The following is a 22,541-nucleotide window of genomic DNA, read 5'->3' as shown; positions in this document are numbered from 1 at the left end:
ACACGAAATTTATACATTAATATAAATTTATACATGAATATAAGTGTATATTAATAAAAATGTATAATATACATGTGTAATGTAATTTATAATTTACAGTCTGCATTACATGCACAAATTTACACAAAATAGAATGTAGTTGTTAAGATTTTAATCTGGAACATTTTTTATGTTTTCGGGTCATCTTCTTAAAAAGGGATAATATTCATAGATAATTATGCATGCATATGTTAATCATTTTGATACTTAATTCATCCCATATGTCTGACTCATTTACTGAATTTACTCTTGCAGAAATTTGAGGTAGTCTAAGGTTTTATCTGTTGGGAACCGAATAATGCTTCAAATAAAGAACAAAGCATATTTATGAAGTTTCAGTATGTTAATATATTACCATTATATCAGATATTACTATACAGAACTGTAAAATAGTATACAGGCGCCAAATGGGGACATGTCCCCTCAAAAAGGGGGACATGGTGCGGATGCACAAGCCCTTTAATGTGCCGAAGGGACTCTGCAAATTCTCCGACCCCGTTGAAATTGAGGAACAAGTGGGTCTGAATACCTACGTACTAGAGGATAGAAGGAAATGGCATTCTTCGCAATTGGTACAAGCTGTTCAGATGCCTGATCCTGCACCTGAGCTTGTGGCGGGAACCTCCGCCTGTAATAAAACTGTCAGCGGACCGAGGGACGTCCGTCAAAAATGCACAAACCTCCCTCATAGCTCAAAGATTTCAAGATGTAAACATATAGTTATACATTGCCTATACATTCTGTTGTGCATATTATAATTAAGATACACTTTTTTTGTGCCCAGGCAACATTCTGTTCAGGAAGTTGCAAAGGGAAAAAAGTCATGTTCAAATAATTGTACTTCATTGGATACAATGCTTGGTATGGAAATGTTGTTATTGTTATTCCATTGTAATTAGTGGTAAGATTAAGGTAGAGAGAGAAAAATCTGATGTCTTGGGGGGGATGTTGTGTCTACATAGACTTATTACAAAGAATGAACACTAGGGAGAGATATAGAACAAGATGAGGGTGTAGTGTAGTGTGCACACACATAGAAGAGAGTTCAGTCTGGATTAAAGATTGATTAACCAAGGAAATCTTGTGCCATTAAGTCTTTTGTTGTTTTGTAAAGTTAAATTACAGCACCACACTTACTAATAATGATATTTTAGGCTTAATATTAAGAAATGTGTATTGTGCTATTATAATATTTATATCAGTAAGTCTCAAGCGATATGTCAGCAAATATGTTAATGGATTTGTAGCATACTTAGTATGAAATAAATGTATTTTAAATACATTTTGGTATAGTTTTTTTTCACTATGGATGTAAGATTATTTAAAACAAAAACAAAAGTCAATAATTATATTATCAAACTTTAAGCATTCGTCCATTTTTATCCATTCAACAAGAGTCTTTTTGCAAGATCTCAAAGAGATGATACATACAGAGAGGAGTATATAAAGAGTGTTTTAGGCATTAAGTTGAAAGGATTACAGAACTCTAGTTTATAAGTACAGAGTTTATAAAGGCTAAACATCATCATACCAGGTTACCAGCATCATGAGGCAGAAAACTCAAATAGGACTCGTGTGTGTCAGCGCTCTGTAGATCATTCAGAAATGGCAGGTCTAGAGGATGTCACACATTTGTGGTGGGTCTATTTCCTCCAGTTGTTTCTTTACACTTTCATACTGTATTTCCCACTCCTCCTTGGACAGAGAGGAAGGACTGACCTCCAGAAACTTGTAGACATCTTTGGTCTGGAGCTTAAACATGACAGATGCTTTTTGACAGTCTGCACCAAAACAGATCCAAGCCTGTGGAATTAAAACATTTATAAGTCACATTAGACGAAACCTTATTAATGGCTGGACAAAATGAGACTGACATTTATGCCTCCAGCATTCCCACAGGTACAAAAAAGATAATATATATATATATATATATATATATATATATATATATATATATATATATATACAGTGCTATGCATAAGTTTAGACACCCATGCTAAAGTTGACTAAAAAGAGGAATAAAAAATCATCTTTTGGAAATTGAACTTAATGCCTTAATTAAAAAAATTAGGAAAAATCCAACCTTTAAGGACACCAATTTTCTTTGTGAATGAATAATGTATCGTAAATAAATAAATGTTCTTCCTTAAAATACAGGGTGCATACGTTTGGACACCCCTATGTTAAATTCCCATAGAGGCAGGCAGATTTTTATTTTTAAAGGCCAGTTACTTCATGGATCCAGGATACTATGCATCCTGATAAAGTTCCCTTGGCCTCTGGAATTAAAATAGCCCCACATCATCACATAGCCTTCACCATACCTAGAGATTGGCATGGGGTACTTTCCATAAGATCATCTCTCAATGCAAATCAAACTAGCTATTAGGCTAACTGAAATAAAACCATGCCAATCTCTAGGTATGGTGAAGGCTATGTGATGATGTGGGGCTATTTTAATTGATGTCTCCAATGACTATGCATTTGTCCCTGTCAAATAAACATTAAATAAATAAATAAATAAATAAATCTGTGAAAATTACTGCCTAAAGTTGTCGACCCCCTGAACCACATTCAGCATACAAAGAATTTCAGTATTAATCAATAAAATAAAAAAAAACATACAAATACATAAATACCTTTGAGTTGGACAGCATGGTGTCAGTCACTTTGGCCAACATAATTCAAAACAGACCTAAAGAAATAAAATAAAATATACTAATGATCAGGATATCATGTTATCATAATAGTTAAATGAATAATTATTATAACTATGACCATTATAATATTGTATTAGTCGCCTATTATTTAGCTTCTCAAGGACAATCTCACTGAAAAAACCTGGCGTTAATGATTTTAAAATGTGAGACTTATTTCAAAAGCATAAATCTTACAGACCCCAAACCTTTGAACAGTAGTGCACTGTATGTTTGAGGTGGTTTTGCTTACTAGTATTCATATGGTTCATTGCCGTGGAGATTTTCTTGGACAGGGGGTGCTGCAGGCCATCACAGCATGATGATCTAGGAACATAACATGCTATTTGTCACAGAGCCAACAATATTACATGGGATAGGTTTATTACAAGGAATCAAGCTAGAACAGAGGTGAAATGCATAAAAGATAAATATATATACAAATCTTAAAGATAATATATTGTGAAATAAATGCATATGGAGTTATTATCATGATTAAACAATAACTCACCCCTTGTTGTAGAGTTTTATTTTTTCTCTCGCTATTCTGAAATCACATTTTAGCAATATTGGTAAGTGACGTCACTGATTAAGTTAACAATACAGTGCATTCTAATTATAAATTAGCTTACTTCCAATCACCCATTGACAAATTACCAGCAAAAATATCAAAAACTGTTATCTACACTAAATATGTGTTTAAAAACCCAAATAAAACCGTAACGTAACTTAGGCCTAACGTTCTCTTCTGAAAACGGTTAGCTGCTAGCGTAGATGCTAACGGACTTTTTCAAAGACACAAAACCATTTCTTTAAAGTAAATATTCAACATAAGCATGTCAATTACACGTAAGAAATGTGTCTGGGACGTTTGTGTGTATTATTTGTGAGATTTTGTTGACTAAACTTACCTGAAAGCAGTGAAACCAACAGCGAGAGACGGGAGTTTTTTTTATTTTAATTTTTATTTTATTTTATTGCTTAAACGTAAACATCAGTATACAGAGTATACAAAGCATACAGCTTAATATTACCCTTGCCAGGGGGATAGACATCACATACATTCAAACAAATTGTAAGTTATACAAATATTTCTATAGCCTTTTTGTTCAATGAGCCACATTTTATATACGATAACATATCACAATAAAAATGTTTAAAGGCCGGTTTTTGTTTTATATATTTGCATTTGTGGATATAGAATTTAGCACAATTAGTAAGTGAGAAACGGGAGTTTTGTTGTTTGTCAGTTGTCGATGACATCACGTTTCCATCTGCTCTCGCGCGGCGCACGTGCTCCAGTGTTTGATCACGCGCATGCGCATTAAAAAACTTCAAAGTCACGCAGCATTTAAATAAACATGTATAGAATTAAAATATATAACATAATTTAAAATATCAATATCAAAATATCTTATAACCTTAGGGGACCGTACTGACGACTATGTCAGTTGGTAATCTGCCTGTTAATAGTAAGTGATATTAAAATAATAACCTGCAGAGAACGTTCCCAAAACGTTCTCTTTGGGTTATAAAAATAAAACCTAAAAATAACCTGCAAGGAAACGTTCTGGGAAGGTTCTCTTTAGGTTATTAAATAACAACCTGCAGTGAACCTTCCCAGAATGTTCTCTTTAGGTTATAAAAATTAAACCTAAAAATAAAAAAATTCCTAACGTTCTTGTTTGGTTCCCAAAAAAATAACCAAATGGGAACCATATGGTAACGTTTATTGGAACGGTCTGTGTTTGCTGAGAATATGCGCCGCACGGTACTGCAAAATACACATTTGCAGCATAAAATCAGTTGCCTAAAACCATACTTTCCAGCGCAGGCAAACCGCTGGATGGATAACCCCATTTCGTCAAAATTCAAAGATGAGGGATTTGCACTCAAATCTATAGGACGGCCCTCTCCGTTGTCAAGCGACGAATAGGGGGTACCCTCAACGTCGGCCTTTGGACGTGAGGGGAAAATGACCAAACGGCAGTATTTGACGAATAGGGGTTAGATCGTGTTGGTCCGTTACAAAGAACTGTCACGACCGTAACATTGTTTTTTTGTTTTTTTTTATCATAAATGCGAATACGAATAATAAAATAAAATAAATATTTTATGTTATGTGGAGAGCCAACCCTTCTTCATCCGGTGAGTAGGCCTAGTATTACTTTTGGTTTTTGCAGTGTAATTCATAGAATTACAAAAAAATATATATAGCCTATTTTGCCACCTAAAAGTTAAAGATTTTTTTGTGTCAAGCATTATTTCCCTGGTAGACCGATTATTTTTCTAATGTCTGGACTCCATTATTAAGGGAGTATGGATATAAACAGACATTTCACTATTGGAATTAATGCATTTTCTGAGAATTTATTTGAAAAAAAACGTAGGCCTACTTTAAGATGCTTCTTCAGGTTGGAGGTGGAGTCTTTCGACGATGCTGAAAGGAGGTTGGTTGCTGCAAGCAGAGGTTGCACTGAAGTTATATTTCGTTCTCCCTTCTCTTTCTTTAATGTGAAATGCTGTTTAAATTTTCAAGATAGAAACGCATTATTGCCCTGGCTCTGTTGTTCCGGCTCCATCTCTACCTCTAGCTCCCGCTGCTCCTCTTCCGACTCCATTGTGACTGATCACGCAAACCGCGCATTTTTTTTAGTTTTCATATTGGGGCTTCTGGGAAATGCATGGAGTTGCCTTAATTTATTTAGAGAGTGAATAAACTCGTGAAACAGAGAAGTATCGTCATGTAATCCATTGATTTCAACAATGTAACTGTATTCTAAATACCAACTATTTAAATTGTAACTGTAACAGAATACAGTTACTCATAATTTGTATTCTGAATACGTAACGCCGGTACATTCCGTTACTCCCCAACACTGCATATATATGTCACCGCGTGAAAACCTGGCAAATCCAAAAAGATTCCTCATTGGTTCTAATTCTGGCTCTGTTGAGTGTTGGCCATAACGAACGTCAGCTGAATCAAATCAGCTGCGCTTCATTGAAGCATGTGCTCAGGAAAAGTAGCATAAAAACGGAGTGTTTGAGCAGTGTGGGAGATGGGCAGGCAGCAGTGTGTGTTCTGACAGTGGCGGTGAAATAAAAAGGCTGAAGGTTTAATGTCGGATCGGAGTTCTACTGTGAGATTCCCCGAGGCATGCTCATTTGGTGAGTTTTCTGAAGAAACCACGAACAGCAACGCGATGAAGTAAGTGAGAAGATTATACAGAAGGAAAACAAAAAGGAGAGTGACTGGCAGAAGTGAGAGAGGAAACCACTGCAGGAAAAGTTAAGTGCAATCTTCATTTGATTACCCGTTGAGAAGACCACATTTGAAGATTGACCATCACCAGTGTGCAACTAACCTTTGTTTGCGGGCAGTGTGTGTGATTTTGTTGACAGAACGAAGCGTAGTAACGGGGACAGCTGGGAGGATCGCTGATGTGTTCATGCTGATCTTCTGAAAACATTATTCCTCGAGTCATCCACCCTACAGAGAGAAGAGAAACGAGTCGATTAATCACTGTGGAGATGAAGTGAGTTTTTGCAGTGTCTGAAAGAGTGAAGTGTACACGTGTGAAGATTTACAAGAGTGATTTATGCACAAGTGTGGTGAGATCAAACGACTGCGATTCCTCTGAAACTTTGATGGATGAATATTGACTTATGACTGTGAAGATTTCTTCAAATTGATCTGTCTAAAGCTGTGTCCAGGTTCCCACTCGAGTGTACGGTGTGGAGGGAAAGAGCTCAACGCACCCAGAGTACCACACTCCACGAGCACTGTCTCTCACGTCCACGAAAGTCCAGTCTCACGAACTCTCCTAACGACGCCGCTCTGCTGCGCACGGAACGAGAGGGTAAATTACCACAGTCCTGTCTCACTTGTTATTATCTGAGCACCGTCACTGTCTGTCCCTCAGAAGAGGTGAGGAAGTTGCTGTCATTCGATCGGCTGTTCTACGAACACGTCCACAAGCCGAGTCCGAGCACCGTCACTGTCGGTCCCTCAGAAGAGGTGAGGAAGCTGCTGTCATTCGATCGGCTGTTCCACGAACACGTCCACAAGCCGAGTCTGAGCACCGTCACTGGCTGTCCCTCAGAAGAGAAGAGAAGAGGTGAGGAAGCTGCTGTCATTCGATCGGCTGTTCTACGAACACGTCCACAAGCCGAGTCCGAGCACCGTCACTGTCTGTCCCTCAGAAGAGGTGAGGAAGCTGCTGTCATTCGATCGGCTGTTCCACGAACACGTCCACGAGCCGAGTCTGAGCACCGTCACTGGCTGTCCCTCAGAAGAGAAGAGAAGAGGTGAGGAAGCTGCTGTCATTCGATCGGCTGTTCTACGAACACGTCCACAAGCCGAGTCCGAGCACCGTCACTGTCTGTCCCTCAGAAGAGGTGAGGAAGCTGCTGTCATTCGATCGGCTGTTCCACGAACACGTCCACGAGCCGAGTCTGAGCACCGTCACTGGCTGTCCCTCAGAAGAGAAGAGAAGAGGTGAGGAAGCTGCTGTCATTCGATCGGCTGTTCTACGAACACGTCCACAAGCCGAGTCTGAGCACCGTCACTGGCTGTCCCTCAGAAGAGAAGAGGTGAGGAAGCTGCTGCCATTCGATCGGCTGTTTTATGAACACGCCCACAAGCCGAGTCTGAGCACCGTAACTGGCTGTCCCTCCGAAGAGAAGAGGTGAGGAAGCTGCTGCCATTCGATCGGCTGTTTTATGAACACGCCCACAAGCCGAGTCTGAGCACCGTAACTGCCTGTCCCTCCGAAGAGGTGAGGAAGTTGCTGTCATTCGTATCGGCTGCCCTGAGAACATCTTCACGAGCCGAATACTTACCTGCTCTGTCTGTGGGGGAAAGCTGAAGGCGAGAAGAAGCCACTGTCTGTCCCACAAGCACTTTTCTGACGAGTCGAAAAGACAAGAAGCCATTGTCCCACCTACGAGCCAGAGAGAAGAGGAGTATCCTCTTCCCAAACCAGGTTCCAGCCCCGAACATTCTCAGCACTGTTTTTATTGTTTTAAATTAATAAAAAGAAAAACTTACCTTCCAAAGTCATTCTGTTGTCCGCCTCTGGTGTCTGCTCCTCCGGAGTGTGGTAATTGTCCCTCGGCCCTAACATCGGATATATATATTATATATATATATATATATACGGATTATATATATATATATACACAAAATTGATTCACAGTTGTTGTTTTTTACACAAATTGTGCTTGCAAATTGTATAATATCCAAGGTAAACATTAATTGTGCAGTTAATTCTAAGTTTTGGAATATATTCTCAAATGTGTCACTAATAAAACACAATAAAAATAATTGAAAGAGAAGGCTTATATTGATTGGCCTTTTAAGATTTTGTAGATACAAAGATAAAGATGCAAGAGAGACACAAGAAAGTACTATATATATATACAAAATTGATTCACAGTTGGAAACCCAGTTGTTTTTTACACAAATTGTGCTTGCAAATTGTATAATATCCAAGGTAAACATGTATTATGCAGTTAATTCTAAGTTTTGGAATATGTTCTCAAATGTGTCACTAATAAAACACAATAAAAATAATTGAAAGAGAAGGCTTATATTGACCTTTAAGATTTTGTAGATACAAAGATAAAGCTAAAAAAGGGACGCCGGCACAAACACACGTTAGCTCCTTTGCGATTAAGCAAGTGCTCTGCCCTTGATAGGTGTGGCGACAAGACGCAGTGTCTCGTTCCCTTCTCGGGGAACAAGGGTTACAGTCTGCAGTCTGTAACCCAGCTCTACAGAACGCAGGGCCCACGCAGATATATTCAGAAGACATGACCAGTCTTCTATATATATTCAGAAACATGACCACTCTTCTCATGATCTAGTCTTCGGTGACTTCAACATTCATCTCGAAAAGCCGCATGCAACAGACTTCACCTCTCTCCTAGCCTTTTTCGATCTCAAACGACTCATCACCACAGGTACCCACAAATCAGGCAACCAGCTGGACCTGGTTTACACACGCGACTGCACCACAGAGAACATTTTGGTGAGATCTCTCCATGTCTCAGATCATTTCCTCATTACTTTAAGTCTACAACTCTCTACCCCTGCACCACCACCCCCACCACCAGTCACTTTCAGGCGAAACCTGCGCTCACATTCTCCCTCCCATCTTTCCTCTGCCGTGTCATCTTCTCTTCCCCCAACCTCACAATTCTCATCTCTGGATGTGAATACCGCAACGGATACCTTATGCTCCACTCTTACCTCTTCTCTAGACATTATCTGCCCTCTCTCCTCCAGGCCAGCACGCGCTACTCCCTCTAACCCCTGGATATCCGAGGCTCTTCGGGAACACCGGACCGAACTCAGGGCAGCGGAGAGGAAATGGCGCAAATCAAAAGACGCATCTGACCTGAGTATGTATCAATCTCTCCTCTCTTCCTTTTCTGTTGATGTTCATACTGCAAAATCTTCATACTTCCACAACAAGATCAACAGCTCCTCCAACACACGATTACTCCTCAAGACATTCAACTCTCTCCTCTGTCCACCTCCACCACCACCCGCCTCCTCCTTAACTGCTGACGATTTTGCAAACTTCTTCACCAACAAAACAACAGCTATCAGCAGTCAGTTCTCAGCTCCACACACACAGGAACCCAGACCGACCCCTTCCACAGCCAATACCCCCCTGTCCTCCTTTTCTCCGCTAACCGAGGAAGAAGTATCTACACTTCTCCTCTCCAGTCACCCTACCACCTGCCCTCTTGACCCCATCCCCTCACACCTTCTACAAGCCATCTCTCCCACACTTCTACCATCACTCACACACATCATCAACTGCACTGGGGTTACTCCACTGCTTAAAAAAACAACGCTAAACACATCATTTATAGAGAATTACAGACCTATCTCTCTCCTACCATTCATTGCGAAGACACTTGAAAGAGCTGTTTTCAACCAAGTAACATCCTTTTTGTCTCTAACCCCCTGAGGTCGACGGCCGGCGATACCAGCTCGCTTTTTTTTTATCAGTGTAAAAGAAACTCATGAATACTCTGTTGACTTTGATTTTCCATAGGAGTTCTATACATCAATCGATTCTGTTAAATGTGTATTATTTTTGTGTATACTCACAATAAAAACATAGTGTTGTGCTTTTCGACAAATAAAGAAAAATAAACACGAAGCGAGTTCTGCCTTCTCTCTGTCCGTGTAGTCCATTCTGAAACGCGTCCGAAAATGAACCATAACTCAGTGAATACTTCTCACACATACACGTGATATATGTCTTTATGCAGCTTGAAATCTCTTCTTTTAAATGAAGTAATTTATATAAAAAACAAATATTCTCATCTTGTGAAATCTGTATTAAAAGAGAGCGATTCCAGTCGACCTAATTAGAGCTAATTCAAATGTAATGTGACTCCGCCCACGGAGAGCGCGCGCTATTCAAACGCAAATGGCTGAGGCAATCCGCGCAATCCTGTGAACGCCCCCATCAGCTCGAGAAAACCAAAACACAAGTTTATTCAGAACATTACTTGCTTACACCGTCTTGCAGCGCTGTGAGGAATAATGAGGAATACGAGGAATACGAGCTGAGGAATACTAGTAAGTTTTTCCTTCTCGGGTTTCTGTTTATTGACGAATGAACGGCATGCGCTCTGTTTTTTCTCCATTATGGACGCGAGCTCTAAAAAAAAACACTAAAAGACTTTCAAACTTTCACAGAGACCTCAAAACAAAAAGTACAAATCCTTTCTTTAAAACGAATTTCATTTTGTATCAATTGTATCTTAATTTTAATAATTTTTTCATTAACAACTTTCCTGGATTTAAAGTAAATAAGCCTATCGTCAACGAATAATGATGTTTTAGCAAACTGTATTGCTATACTGAGATGAGTAAAAATCGACTGAAATATGTTGAAATAAAATGTTGGCTATTTGTATAAGCAACGTAAACTGCAAATTAACATTTATATGCCCTAATATTTCATGAAAACAACTTTACAGTCAGGCGAAATATGAAAGACAACATTTTGTTTAGTAGATTTGGGTACAGTTTTTACTGTAGAATATACTGCCTCGTCAAATAAGCTTTTGTTTAGCAATTTCTATGTATAAAATAGCCTAATATTTTTGTCAAAAATAAAGTCATCAACTAAGATGTTAGCTGTTCCAATGTTGGCTATTTTCAAAGTAATGAATACGTAGATAAAATGTAGGCCTATAATCTTTCTCTTTTTTTACAAAGAAAGAGTACACTTGAAATATTGTTGAAATTGTAATTATTGTTTTTTATTACCTTTTTAATAAAATAGCACAACATATGTACAAGATAGATGTAAGCAAAATCTTAAATGGTCAATATAAGTCTTCTTCTAAATATCTTTTGTCCAAGCATTGTGGCTCAGCCAGTTTCACACCTGTGTGAATGGCTCATCATTATACAGAGTCATTATGCAGAGTGGGTGGTAATTCAGGTGAAAACCACTCCTCGTTCACGCCTCCTCGCATATTGGCTTTCCAAGCAAAACCTGTTTTACATCAATTTAAATCAATGTATGGTTTTATTTGAACGATAAAGCAAGACTATTTTCACATAATTTTGAAGAAAAAACTATAGGCGACGACATCCATTGGTCAAAAGTCTTATTGACACATATTTACTATGTGTTTTGTGGCCTTATTTCAGAAATTTTAGTTTTTAGTTTTTTCAATATCCACGCATAAACATTATTCTCTCAAAAATTAAAACATGTACATACACGTGGCTCACATATTATGGTAGCCCTGTTTGTGCTTTATAGAGTGAATTTACACCTTTGCCATTAATATGTTTATAAGCAACTGAAAAAAGCACAAATGTCAGGGCATGTCAGAACATCTCAAGGGCCCAGAAAACCGCTCAGACTCCAGAGGGCTAAACAACCAGCAGGATGTCAACCAATCTGGCTTCAAGAAAGGACACTCAACTGAGACTGCATTACTGTCGGTCACTGAAGCCCTACGGATCGCAAAAGCTGCTTCCAAATCTTCAGTCCTCATTCTCCTGGATCTGTCTGCTGCCTTCGACACTGTGAATCATCAGGTCCTTATGTCCAGCCTCTCATCACTGGGCATCACAGGAACTTCACTCCACTGGTTTGAGTCCTATCTCACAGGTAGGTCCTTCAAGGTCGCATGGAGAGGCGAAGTATCTAGAGCACATCAACTGACCACAGGGGACCCCCAGGGTTCAGTCCTTGGTCCCCTCCTCTTCTCCATCTACACTACATCACTGGGACACATCATACAGGCACACGGTTTTTCCTACCACTGCTATGCTGATGACACGCAGCTCTTCCTCTCATTTCAACCAGATGATCCCACAGTAGCTGCATGGGTCTCAAGCTGTCTGGCGGACATCTCCACATGGATGAAGGAACATCACCTGCAGCTCAACCTGGCAAAGACTGAGCTTCTCATCCTCCCTGCCAATCCGTCTCTACAGCACGACTTCACCATCCAGCTAGAGTCATCATCAATCACCCCATCAAGGTCGGTCAGAAATCTTGGAGTAACATTTGATGACCAGATGACCTTCACAGATCACATTTCAAAGACAGCTCGATCATGCCGATTTGCATTGCACAACATCAGGAAGATCAGGCATTTCCTAACTGAGCATGCAACACAACTCCTCGTCCAGGCCCTGGTCATTTCCAGGCTTGACTACTGTAATGCTCTTCTGGTCGGACTCCCATCATGTGCTACCAAACCCCTACAGATGATCCAGAATGCTGCAGCTCGTCTTGTCTTCAACGAGCCCAAGAGGGCCCACGTCACTCCTCTGTTCATCTCTCTGCACTGGCTACCTCTCGCTGCTCGCATCAAATTCAAGGCATTGACGCTTGCTTACAGATCCATCACAGGCTCAGCTCCCTCCTACTTTCACGCACTCCTACGAGTCTACATCCCTACCAGAAGCCTACGATCGGTCAACGAGCGACGTCTCGTGGTTCCATCACAGAGAGCCACAAAATCACTTTCCAGAACATTCTCATTCACAGTTCCATGCTGGTGGAACACTCCCCCCACCCTCATCCGGAATGCAGAATCCCTGACAACATTCAAAAGACAGCTGAAAACCTATCTATTCCGTGAGCACTTAACCTCATAAAAAAAAAAAAAAAAAAAAAAAAAAAAAAAAAAAATCCTTTCCCTTTGAAACATTACTTATCAGGCTTATGCTACTCTGAATAATGCCTGAACTTTGTATTCTGAGCACTTCTTGCGTTGTTGTGTTGTTTTTGCCTCTTCATGATGACTCGCTTAATGTAGTCCTAATTTGTAAGTCGCTTTGGATAAAAGCGTCTGCTAAATGACTAAATGTAAATGTAATGTAAATGTACATGACCATGCTCCAAGATAATCTACTAAGGGAGCCAGCCTCTCAAGGGACAGCTCTCAGCGATCCGGCCGTAACTAGGACCGCTTGGAGGAAGCCTTCTTTGCCTGAAGGACGGTCCTCAGATCGACCTTAGGCTCAGAAGGCTTGCCGCGAGAGCGCCGCCTTCTTTGCCATGCTCCCTACGTAGGGGCGCGGGCGGCGACACTCTCTTTTTGCACCTGTCGGTGCGAGGAGCTGGCAGACGGCCAAGGCTGCCCTTTTGAGGCAGCCTTCCCAGAGGAGCCAGAGCGGCGAGGGAGGTATTGATGGAAAGCAGCAGACTGCTTTTTCACCTCCTGAAACCTCTCGACTACGGAACTAACCACGCCGCCGAAGAGGCCAAAAGGCGAAATCGGGGAGTCAAGAAGAAAATGTTTTTCCCTCTCTTTCATCCCCGACACATTTAACCAGAGATGTCTCTCCACACACACCATACCAGCCATGGAGCGGCCGATGGCACGGGCCGTCTCCTTGGTGATGCAGACAGACAAGTCGGTGGCTTTCCTCAGCTCCATGATGTCATTTGGAGAGGGACCCTCGCCCTCATCCAGCTCCTTGAGGAGGTCAGCCTGATATGCCTGCAATACCGCCATAGTATGCAGGCAACTACCAGCCCGCCCAGCCGCCATGTAAGCTCTGCCCACCAAGGCATATCAGGCCGACCTCCTCAAGGAGCTGACAATGGTAGCTATAGCGTAGACAATGGTGCACACACCGTCTGAACTGCTCGCTAGACATTATTGTGCTTTTTAACTGATATAAAAGGACAAACAACACTAAATTGGACATGCAATTCACACAGAGCACTTTAGCTGAAGAGCAAAAAGCTAACGTGTGTTTTTGCCGGCGTCCCTTTGTATCTTCCGGTTATGCCGTCATCTATTACGTCATGACGCAGCACCAATCAGGATTGGACAGATTTCATTCATGCTTCAGATGCGCTACGCTGGGGGCATTCCCCTAGTGTCGTCAAGACAACGACGCAGTGCGAGTTCCCTTGAAGGGGAACATTGGTGGCAATCATGGGCCTACGCTGGAGACAAGGTAATTAAATTTACTTTTTTATAAAATGTAAATTCGTTCCCCTAACTTTTGCAGAGACGCTGAAAACCTGAAATAAAAAGCAGACATTTTGCCTGATGAAACGTGAAGAAAATAATAACGATTACGAAAATATATGGTTTGTGTATTTTTCAAGCAATCTCGTGGTATTTTTAAAACATTAAAGTAACGCGACATGAGTAATGCAGTGCTAATTGACATTGTCATGATTCCTGTCTTGTGTTCCCCTTGTCTTGTGTGGACTTGTTATTTCCTGCCCAGTTTTGTAGTCCTTTGTAGTTTTTCTTGTTTATTAGTCTTCCCAGGTGTTTCTTATTTACCACGCCCCCTTGTTATCTTGTTTAGCTTGTTTGCATTTGTATTTAAACCTCTCTGCTTCAGTTGTTGTTTGTCGGTCGTAGTAGCTGTTTCCTGTTCATGTCCTGAGTTCCGTGTTCTGTTGTCTGCTTGGATTACCTCTGTTTTATTAAATGTAATGCTTGCATATGGATTCTCTCTCCGCTTCATTCCTGCCTCATCGTAACAGAACGACCGACCAAAGATGAATCCAGCAGCATTAAGGGGGAATCTCCAGCCAAGTAAGCGGCCACGCCTGATGCTGATTCCCAGGATGGCCGCCGCAGTGACGCCTGAGTATATCCAGCCAAGAAGGCAGCCACGCCTGATTCTTATCCCCAGGATGCCTGCCGTCACGTCTGCCGATCCAGAGACTGTTCAGGTCGCTTCTGCTGATCCAGAGACTGTTCACGTCGCTTCTGCTGATCCAGAGACTGTTCACGTCGCTTCTGCTGATCCAGAGACTGTTCACGTCGCCTCTGCTGATCCAGAGACTGTTCACGTCGCTTCTGCTGACCCAGAGACTGTTCACGTCGCTTCTGCTGATCCAGAGACTGTTCACGTCGCATCTGCTGATCCAGAGACTGTTCACGTCGCTTCTGCTGATCCAGAGACTGTTCACGTCGCCTCTGCTGATCCAGAGACTGTTCACGTCGCTTCTGCTGACCCAGAGACTGTTCACGTCGCTTCTGCTGATCCAGAGACTGTTCACGTCGCTTCTGCTGATCCAGAGACTGTTCACGTCGCTTCTGCTGATCCAGAGACTGTTCACGTCACTTCTGCCGATCCAGAGCTTCAAGCCAGTCCATCCGAGCCTACACTTCACGCCAGTCCAGAGTCTCCTTCGCCACTGGTCCCGTCCAGTCCAGAGTCTCCTTCGCCACTGGTCCCGTCCAGTCCAGAGTCTCCTTCGCCACTGGTCCCGTCCAGTCCAGAGTCTCCTTCGCCACTGGTCCCGTCCAGTCCAGAGTCTCCTTCGCCACTGGTTCTGTCCAGCTTAACGCCCTCTTCATCGCTGGTCCCGTCCAGCACAGAGCCTTCGCTGCTGGTCCCGTCCAGCACAGAGCCCTCTTCGCCGCTGGTTCCGCCCAGTGGACTTGTTATTTCCTGCCCAGTTTTGTAGTCTTTTGTAGTTTTTCTTGTTTATTAGTCTTCCCAGGTGTTTCTTATTTACCACGCCCCCTTGTTATCTTGTTTAGCTTGTTTGCATTTGTATTTAAACCTCTCTGCTTCAGTTGTTGTTTGTCGGTCGTTGTAGCTGTTTCCTGTTCATGTCCTGAGTTCCGTGTTCTGTTGTCTGCTTGGATTACCTCTTTGTTTTATTAAATGTAATGCTTGCATATGGATTCTCTCTCCGCTTCATTCCTGCCTCATCGTAACAGACATAGCCTTTATTACAGTATAGAAACTCTAAAATATATTTTCTGCCTTATTCTTTTTTTTTTTACATTGTATAAAATCAATGATGACTCAATGTACAAATGTTTGCAGTACATAAAACAATCAACCAATTTTCATAAGGAAAAAAATATATAGAATACAAATTAGAGGTTGTTGTTAAGCAGTGCATCTGATTTCTTAGCCTTATAAAAAAGATTTAAAAAAAAGATGACTATGCCCCTGGTGGCAATGATTCTACGATCTACTTAGGCATTCAATCCTTTTGGGAAAAGGTCTGTGTGATGAATGAATTTACCACAGTAGCACTGGTGCAACATAGTTTGCGTGTGTGGTGACATCTGATTATGGAGCTCCAAACTATTTCATGAAAATAAAATACAGAATTAACCCTCGCTCCCTGCATCAGACTATTTAACAAAATTCCTGCTGTTGTACTCTTGAATCATATTGGTACATTAGATCAAGGAGGAATTCAGGAGAATCACTACAATTTCCCTGGAGCAGAGATTCATGTTCAGGCTTGACCAATGCACATCAAAACTTAAAAGTATTTCTCATACATGCACACACATGTTGTGCATGTGTGTGCCATCTTGCTCAAAACAGTGCTCCTTGCGCATGAATGCTATTGTGTTCTCGCTTGTTTTCATTAAGTTCATTGTGTATGAATAAAAGGTTGTTTAATGATACAATATAAATTTGTTCACAGAAACAAAGCATTGAGATGAGACGTGAATCAGTTATCCGCGGCCTCATTCTCTACCTTGGCGAGAAAGAAGATGATCTTTTTGAAGATTGTCTGGTAAAGCATATTTTTATTTTAAATGATAGTTTGTTTTTACTGTTTAAAATGCAAGTTAACCCTAAAGTAAGAGAGGGAAGGTAGACGAAGGGATGGACATGTTCTGCTCAGCGATGGCCTAAAGGGAAAATTTGTGTATCTTCTGAAAGAATAAACTAAATGTATATGTGACAATTATTCTAATTAAATACCAAAAAAGCTTAAAGCTTAAAGTACATTAAAGCAATATTTAAGGGAAAGTTCAACCAAAATTTAAAAATTTAATTTACTCACCCTCAAGTTATTCCAAACCTGTATGAGTTTCTTTGTTCTGTTCTTTGAACCTCCAAAGGAAAATATTTTGAAGAAAATGGGTTATCAAACAGTTGACTGTAGCCATTGGAAATCTACTATGGAAGTCAATGGCTACTGTCAACTATTTGATTACCAACATTCACTTGAGGGTGAGTAAATGATGACAATTTTTATTTTTGGGTGAGGGGGCTATAAACTGGAGTGCAGTCATCTCATGCCATGCTCTATAAATGTTTAATTAATGCTACATTACTGTGAAATAAATTTGACTCAGTTTAACCTTTTCACACATAACTTTAAAATATTCTAGCTGACCACCCAGTGTGAGTTTTTATGTCGACTGATATTTTAGAATATATCACCTTATTATTTCCACGGCGACGTGTCGTGATTGTAACAGGTCATACAGCGATTCGACTTGTATCAAATTTGTTATGTCATCAACTGATTATCTGATTATCCTATTCTCAAAAATGTTCAAGTGAATGTGTTTTGTCGTTTAAAAAAAACCTTTATGTTACTTGGGCATCGCCATGTTAGTATGCACTGGAATTTAGAGAATAGGATCTGTTGGATTTACAATGCGTAAATTCATCCACTTCTCCCAAAATACTTGAAGGTAAGAGGCCGGTGAAGTGGGAGAAAAAAGAGTAAACTTTATAGTTACCTACACAATGTGTGTGGTAACTATACTAAGGTGTATTTAAATGCCTGAAATGCACAATATAATCACACCGGTTTAATCGTACGCATCAAAGGGTTAACATAATCGAAACAATATGGTCTATTTTATTATGTGTATGTGTTCATTCTGTTCAAGTCACTTCAAATAATTCCAGCAATTCTGTTTTTGTTTCTCAAAAGAATTATAATTTTTCTTCTAAATTGTATGCAGGAGGACAGCTGCAGTGACAACACTCAGCACATCATTAAAATACTGGTCGTCCATGGTGCTGATGGAGAAGAACCAGTCGATGTACGGTGAGGAAAATAAGTATTTGAACACCCTGCTATTTTGCAAGTTCTCCCACTTAGAAATCATGGAGGAGTCTGAAATTGTCATCATAGGTGCATGTCCACTGTGAGAGACATAATCTAAAAAAAAAAAAATCCAGAAATCACAATGTATGATTTTTTAACTATTTATTTGTATGATACAGCTGCAAAGTATTTGAACACCTGAGAAAATCAGTGTTAATATTTGGTACAGTAGCCTTTGTTTGCAATTACAGAGGTCAAACGTTTCCTGTAGTTTTTCACCAGGTTTGCACACACTGCAGGAGGGATTTTGGCCCACTCCTCCACACGGATCTTCTCTAGATCAGTCAGGTTTCTGGGCTGTCGCTGAGAAACACAGAGTTTGAGCTCCCTCCAAAGATTCTCTATTGGGTTTAGGTCTGGAGACTGGCTAGGCCAGGCCAGAACCTTGATATGCTTCTTACAGAGCCACTCCTTGGTTATCCTGGCTGTGTGCTTCGGGTCATTGTCATGTTGGAAGACCCAGCCTTGACCCATCTTCAATGCTCTAACTGAGGGAAGGAGGTTGTTCCCCAAAATCTCGCAATACATGGCCCCGGTCATCCTCTCCTTAATACAGTGCAGTTGCCCTGTCCCATGTGCAGAACCCCCCCCCCCCCCCAAAGCATGATGCTACCACCCCCATGCTTCACAGTAGGGATGGTGTTCTTGGGACGGTACTCATCATTCTTCTTCCTCCAAACACATTTATTGGAATTATGACCAAAAAGTTCTATTTTGGTCTCATCTGACCACATGACTTTCTCCCATGACTCCTCTGGATCATCCAAATGGTCATTGGTAAACTTAAGACGGGCCTTGACATGTGCTGGTTTAAGCAGGGGAACCTTCTGTGCCATGCATGATTTCAAACCATGACGTCTTAGGCCGGTGACACACTGGCTGTGTGGCGTGTGCGTGGCGTTTTCCATGTCTTAGCACACCAGAAGCGTGTCTGACGCGGCGCTGCTGCTGCTAGGTGACATATGATAAGCCTCATTGGTGATATATTTGACATGGGGAGAGAGTTGTGGAAGGCCTATACTTCATGTTAAACATACATATATAGCAGCAAAGACAACGTCGGCAGTGTTGACGGCAATATAGGCTATAGAATATTTTGTTCTGTGTTGACAGGTGCAGTATTTGAAAATCAATAATATTCTTTTTAAATTGCATTTATATTTGCATTTATGTCAAACCCTAGACACTTTCAAACATTAAAATGACATGTATTAATATGTATCCGTGACATATAAACATCTTTTCCTATTCAGTTTTGCATGGAAACGCTTCCAAGACGCTTGCGTGTCGCGTGAAAAATAGGCGTCGGTTCTATTTCTAGCATGCACACGAGCCGCGCGTGTCACGCAGGCAGTGTGCAAGCCCTAACCTGTTAACATAGGAGCCGAAATAAAAACGGACACGCCACGCAGATGAGACGCTCAAGCCACGCTTCCAGTGTGTCACCGGCCTTAGTGTATTACCAACAGTAACCTTGGAAACGGTGGTCCCAGCTCTTTTCAGGTCATTGACCAGCTCCTCCCGTGTAGTTCTGGGCTGATTTCTCCCCTTTCTTAGGATCATTGAGACCCCACGAGATGAGATCTTGCATGGAGCCCCAGTCCGAGGGAGATTGACAGTCATGTTTAGCTTCTTCCATTTTCTAATGATTGCTCCAACAGTGGACCTTTTTTCACCAAGCTGCTTGGCAATTTCCCCGTAGCCCTTTCCAGCCTTGTGGAGGTGTACAATTTTGTCTCTAGTGTCATTGGACAGCTCTTTGGTCTTGGCCATGTTAGTAATTGGATTCTTACTGATTGTATGGGGTGGACAGGTGTCTTTATGCAGCTAACGACCTCAAACAGGTGCATCTAATTTAGGATAATAAATGGAGTGGAGGTGGACATTTTAAAGGCAGACTAACAGGTCTTTGAGGGTCAGAATTCTAGCTGATAGACAGGTGTTCAAATACTTATTTGCAGCTGTATCATACAAATAAATAGTTAAAAAATCATATATTGTGATTTCTGGATTTTTTTTTATTTTTTATTATGTCTCTCACAGTGGACATGCACCTACGATGACAATTTCAGACCCCTCCATGATTTCCAAGTGGGAGAACTTGCAAAATAGCAGGGTGTTCAAATACTTATTTTCCTCACTGTATCCATGCTGCCAGGATGTGGAAATACTACATGTAAAGGCATGCATGCTGCTTATGGGCCTGATTTATGGAATACTTTAATCTGGAATACCCCCGAGCACTGCGATTCCTGTTAGAGCTTGATGGAATTAAACTCTCCCCAAAAGTTCAAAGATTGAAGATGAAGTTGTATTAAATGCTATGGCATGATAGAACTGTTTAAACATTCAGCTGTTGATGATGTTTTAATACATTAAGGTTTTAATGGTATTCTTTAAAGTTCACTATTTCAGAGTGCTGTTTTGAATGTTGAATGTTTTGCATGATTTTTTTTTTTTTATATATTTTTATGTTTAAAACAAGGGTTACAGTATAATTCTGAAGTTATACTGAATGTGTCAAGATGACTGTGAATGTCCATTTTTGGATGAAGAACATTTTTTGATGACTGAAAAATAAACTGTTTAATTGTATTTTAGTTGTGTGATTTGTGAAAAATATAGAGAAAATTTTCATTTATTTATGTTTGTGATTATTTATAAAAAAGAAATTAGCAATGTTTACATAATTATAGGGAGTATTATAATTTCATAAAACTAAGTAAATGAAAATCTCAACAAAAAAAACTTAAATAAAATCTACTTATTTACTTCATTAAATGGTAAGATTTACTTCATAATGTCATAAAAGCAAGCTTCATAATTATAAAACAACAAATAAACTTTACTTAATTACTTTAAATAAATATAATAATAATAATAATTCATTACATTTTATATAGCGCTTTTCTTTTATATAGCGCTTTACATAGAAGATGGGATCTCCTCAACCACCACCAATGTGCAGCATTAACCTGGATGATGCAACGGCAGCCATATTGCGCCAGAACGCCCACCACACACCAGCTTACTGGTGGAGAGGAGACAGTGATAAAGCCAATCAGTATATGGGGATGATTAGGAGGCCATGATGGACAGAGGCCACTGGGCAAATTTGGCCAGGATGCCGGGGTTACACTCCTACTCTTTCGAAAGACATCCTGGGATTTTTAATGACCACAGAGAGTCAGGACCTCGGTTTTACGTCTAATCCGAAGGACGGTGCTCTTTGACAGTATAGTGTCCCCATCACTATACTGGGGCATTAGGACCCACACAGACCACAGGGTGAGCGCCCCCTGCTGGCCTCACTAACACCTCCTCCAGCAGCAACCTGGTTTTCTCAGGAGGTCTCCCATCCAGGTACTAACCAGGCTCAGCCCTGCTTAGCTTCAGTGGGCAACCAGTCTTGGGCTACAGGGTGACATGGCTGCTGATTAATATAGCTTCTAAATGAAATGTAAATAGGTAATTTTTACTTACTGTCTTCATGAACATTACGTTCAATACTAAGTAGATTTTACTTGATAATGACACATGAGTTGTACTTGATATTATAGCAGTAAAATTTACTTAAAATATTCTTGTGCAAATTGTTACGAGGATTTTATTAAGTAAATCTTACAAGTAGTGCGAATGTGTGGCTTGTTGAAACCTTTATTTCCCCTCTGCACATTCCATACCCGACCCCATCTATCTTCCTGAAGTTGCTTGACAAAAATTCAGGACATTCTGGCTCAACACCAAAAGTTCTGGGAGAGTGTTTGTTTGACAGACGGAAGATAAATAACAGTTTCTTTCGAAGTCATTCTTTCTGAGGGCGGAGGCAGGATGGTCATAGCTTTAGTATAAAAGCACCCGATACATTGTTCTCCACTTCACTTGCTAAAGCAAAGGTAAGTCCGTTTTACTTCACATTTTTATAATAATTTTCACGTTTTAAACCAAGCAAATCTGTTCTGCTTTTAGTACATTGTTGGAGAAACTCATTGCACACATTTTTGTGTAAACGTACTAAGGATGGCTGATAGCAAAAGCAAGTATTATCTTATTTCATCAAACAGATCTGAAAACAATACCAGCCATCAATGTGATGTTTTCAGTCTTTAAAAATATACAATATGTTTTTCACCAGTGGCTGTGTCCCCGTTGAGCCCGGCGTTTGTACAAGATCTTCTCCCTGTTGCCCAAAAGACAGCGCTTCTCTACCATCTCTCTTACCTGTGCCTGGCCAACTTCCCCAACCTGGAGAGAACCATCAGGAGTCGCGCTGTGGAAACCCAGCTTCTGTTCGGCTCCTCTGATGCAACTATGTTGAAAGTACAGTTTCATGAAGGGTCTATCTTTTAGCTAAAGATTAAATTGAGCTAAACTGGTTATGAGAGTCTCTCCCCTAACTGGAAATAAATAAATAATGTGTCATAATATCATAATGTGAGCC

General features: G+C 40.6%; 2 protein-coding genes across 3 annotated transcripts in view; one reads left to right on the top strand and one right to left on the bottom strand.

The window, feature by feature from the left end:
- LOC309509815 (uncharacterized protein) overlaps window positions 1–22,541 on the top strand; it is a 75,868-nt gene that overhangs the window by 28,573 nt on the left and 24,754 nt on the right. Inside the window, exons 1-3 of one of the 2 annotated variants that reach the window (XM_082184773.1) lie at window positions 21,911–21,996; window positions 22,070–22,136; window positions 22,236–22,420. In XM_082184773.1, the coding sequence (XP_082040899.1) occupies window positions 22,121–22,136; window positions 22,236–22,420 (201 nt within the window). In that variant the 5' untranslated portion in view covers window positions 21,911–21,996; window positions 22,070–22,120. Of the gene's footprint in view, window positions 1–21,910; window positions 21,997–22,069; window positions 22,137–22,235; window positions 22,421–22,541 lie in introns of those variants that run through there. The other variant, XM_082184774.1, reaches the window with a different exon arrangement.
- Window positions 1,417–7,864, bottom strand: LOC309508795 (uncharacterized protein; the record flags this gene model as incomplete). The annotated part of the gene is made up of 3 exons (XM_082183266.1): window positions 1,417–1,842; window positions 6,104–6,228; window positions 7,789–7,864. The coding sequence occupies 3 exons, from the start codon at window positions 7,862–7,864 to the stop codon at window positions 1,654–1,656; spliced, it is 390 nt and encodes a 129-aa protein (XP_082039392.1). The 3' UTR covers window positions 1,417–1,653.

Source organism: Leuciscus leuciscus (assembly GCF_965113295.1).
Source record: "Leuciscus leuciscus genome assembly, chromosome: 11".
In the NCBI taxonomy this organism is placed as follows: Eukaryota; Metazoa; Chordata; class Actinopteri; order Cypriniformes; family Leuciscidae; genus Leuciscus; species Leuciscus leuciscus.
Note: the sequence above shows the minus strand (reverse complement) of the source record. Positions and strands in the feature narration are given on the sequence as shown.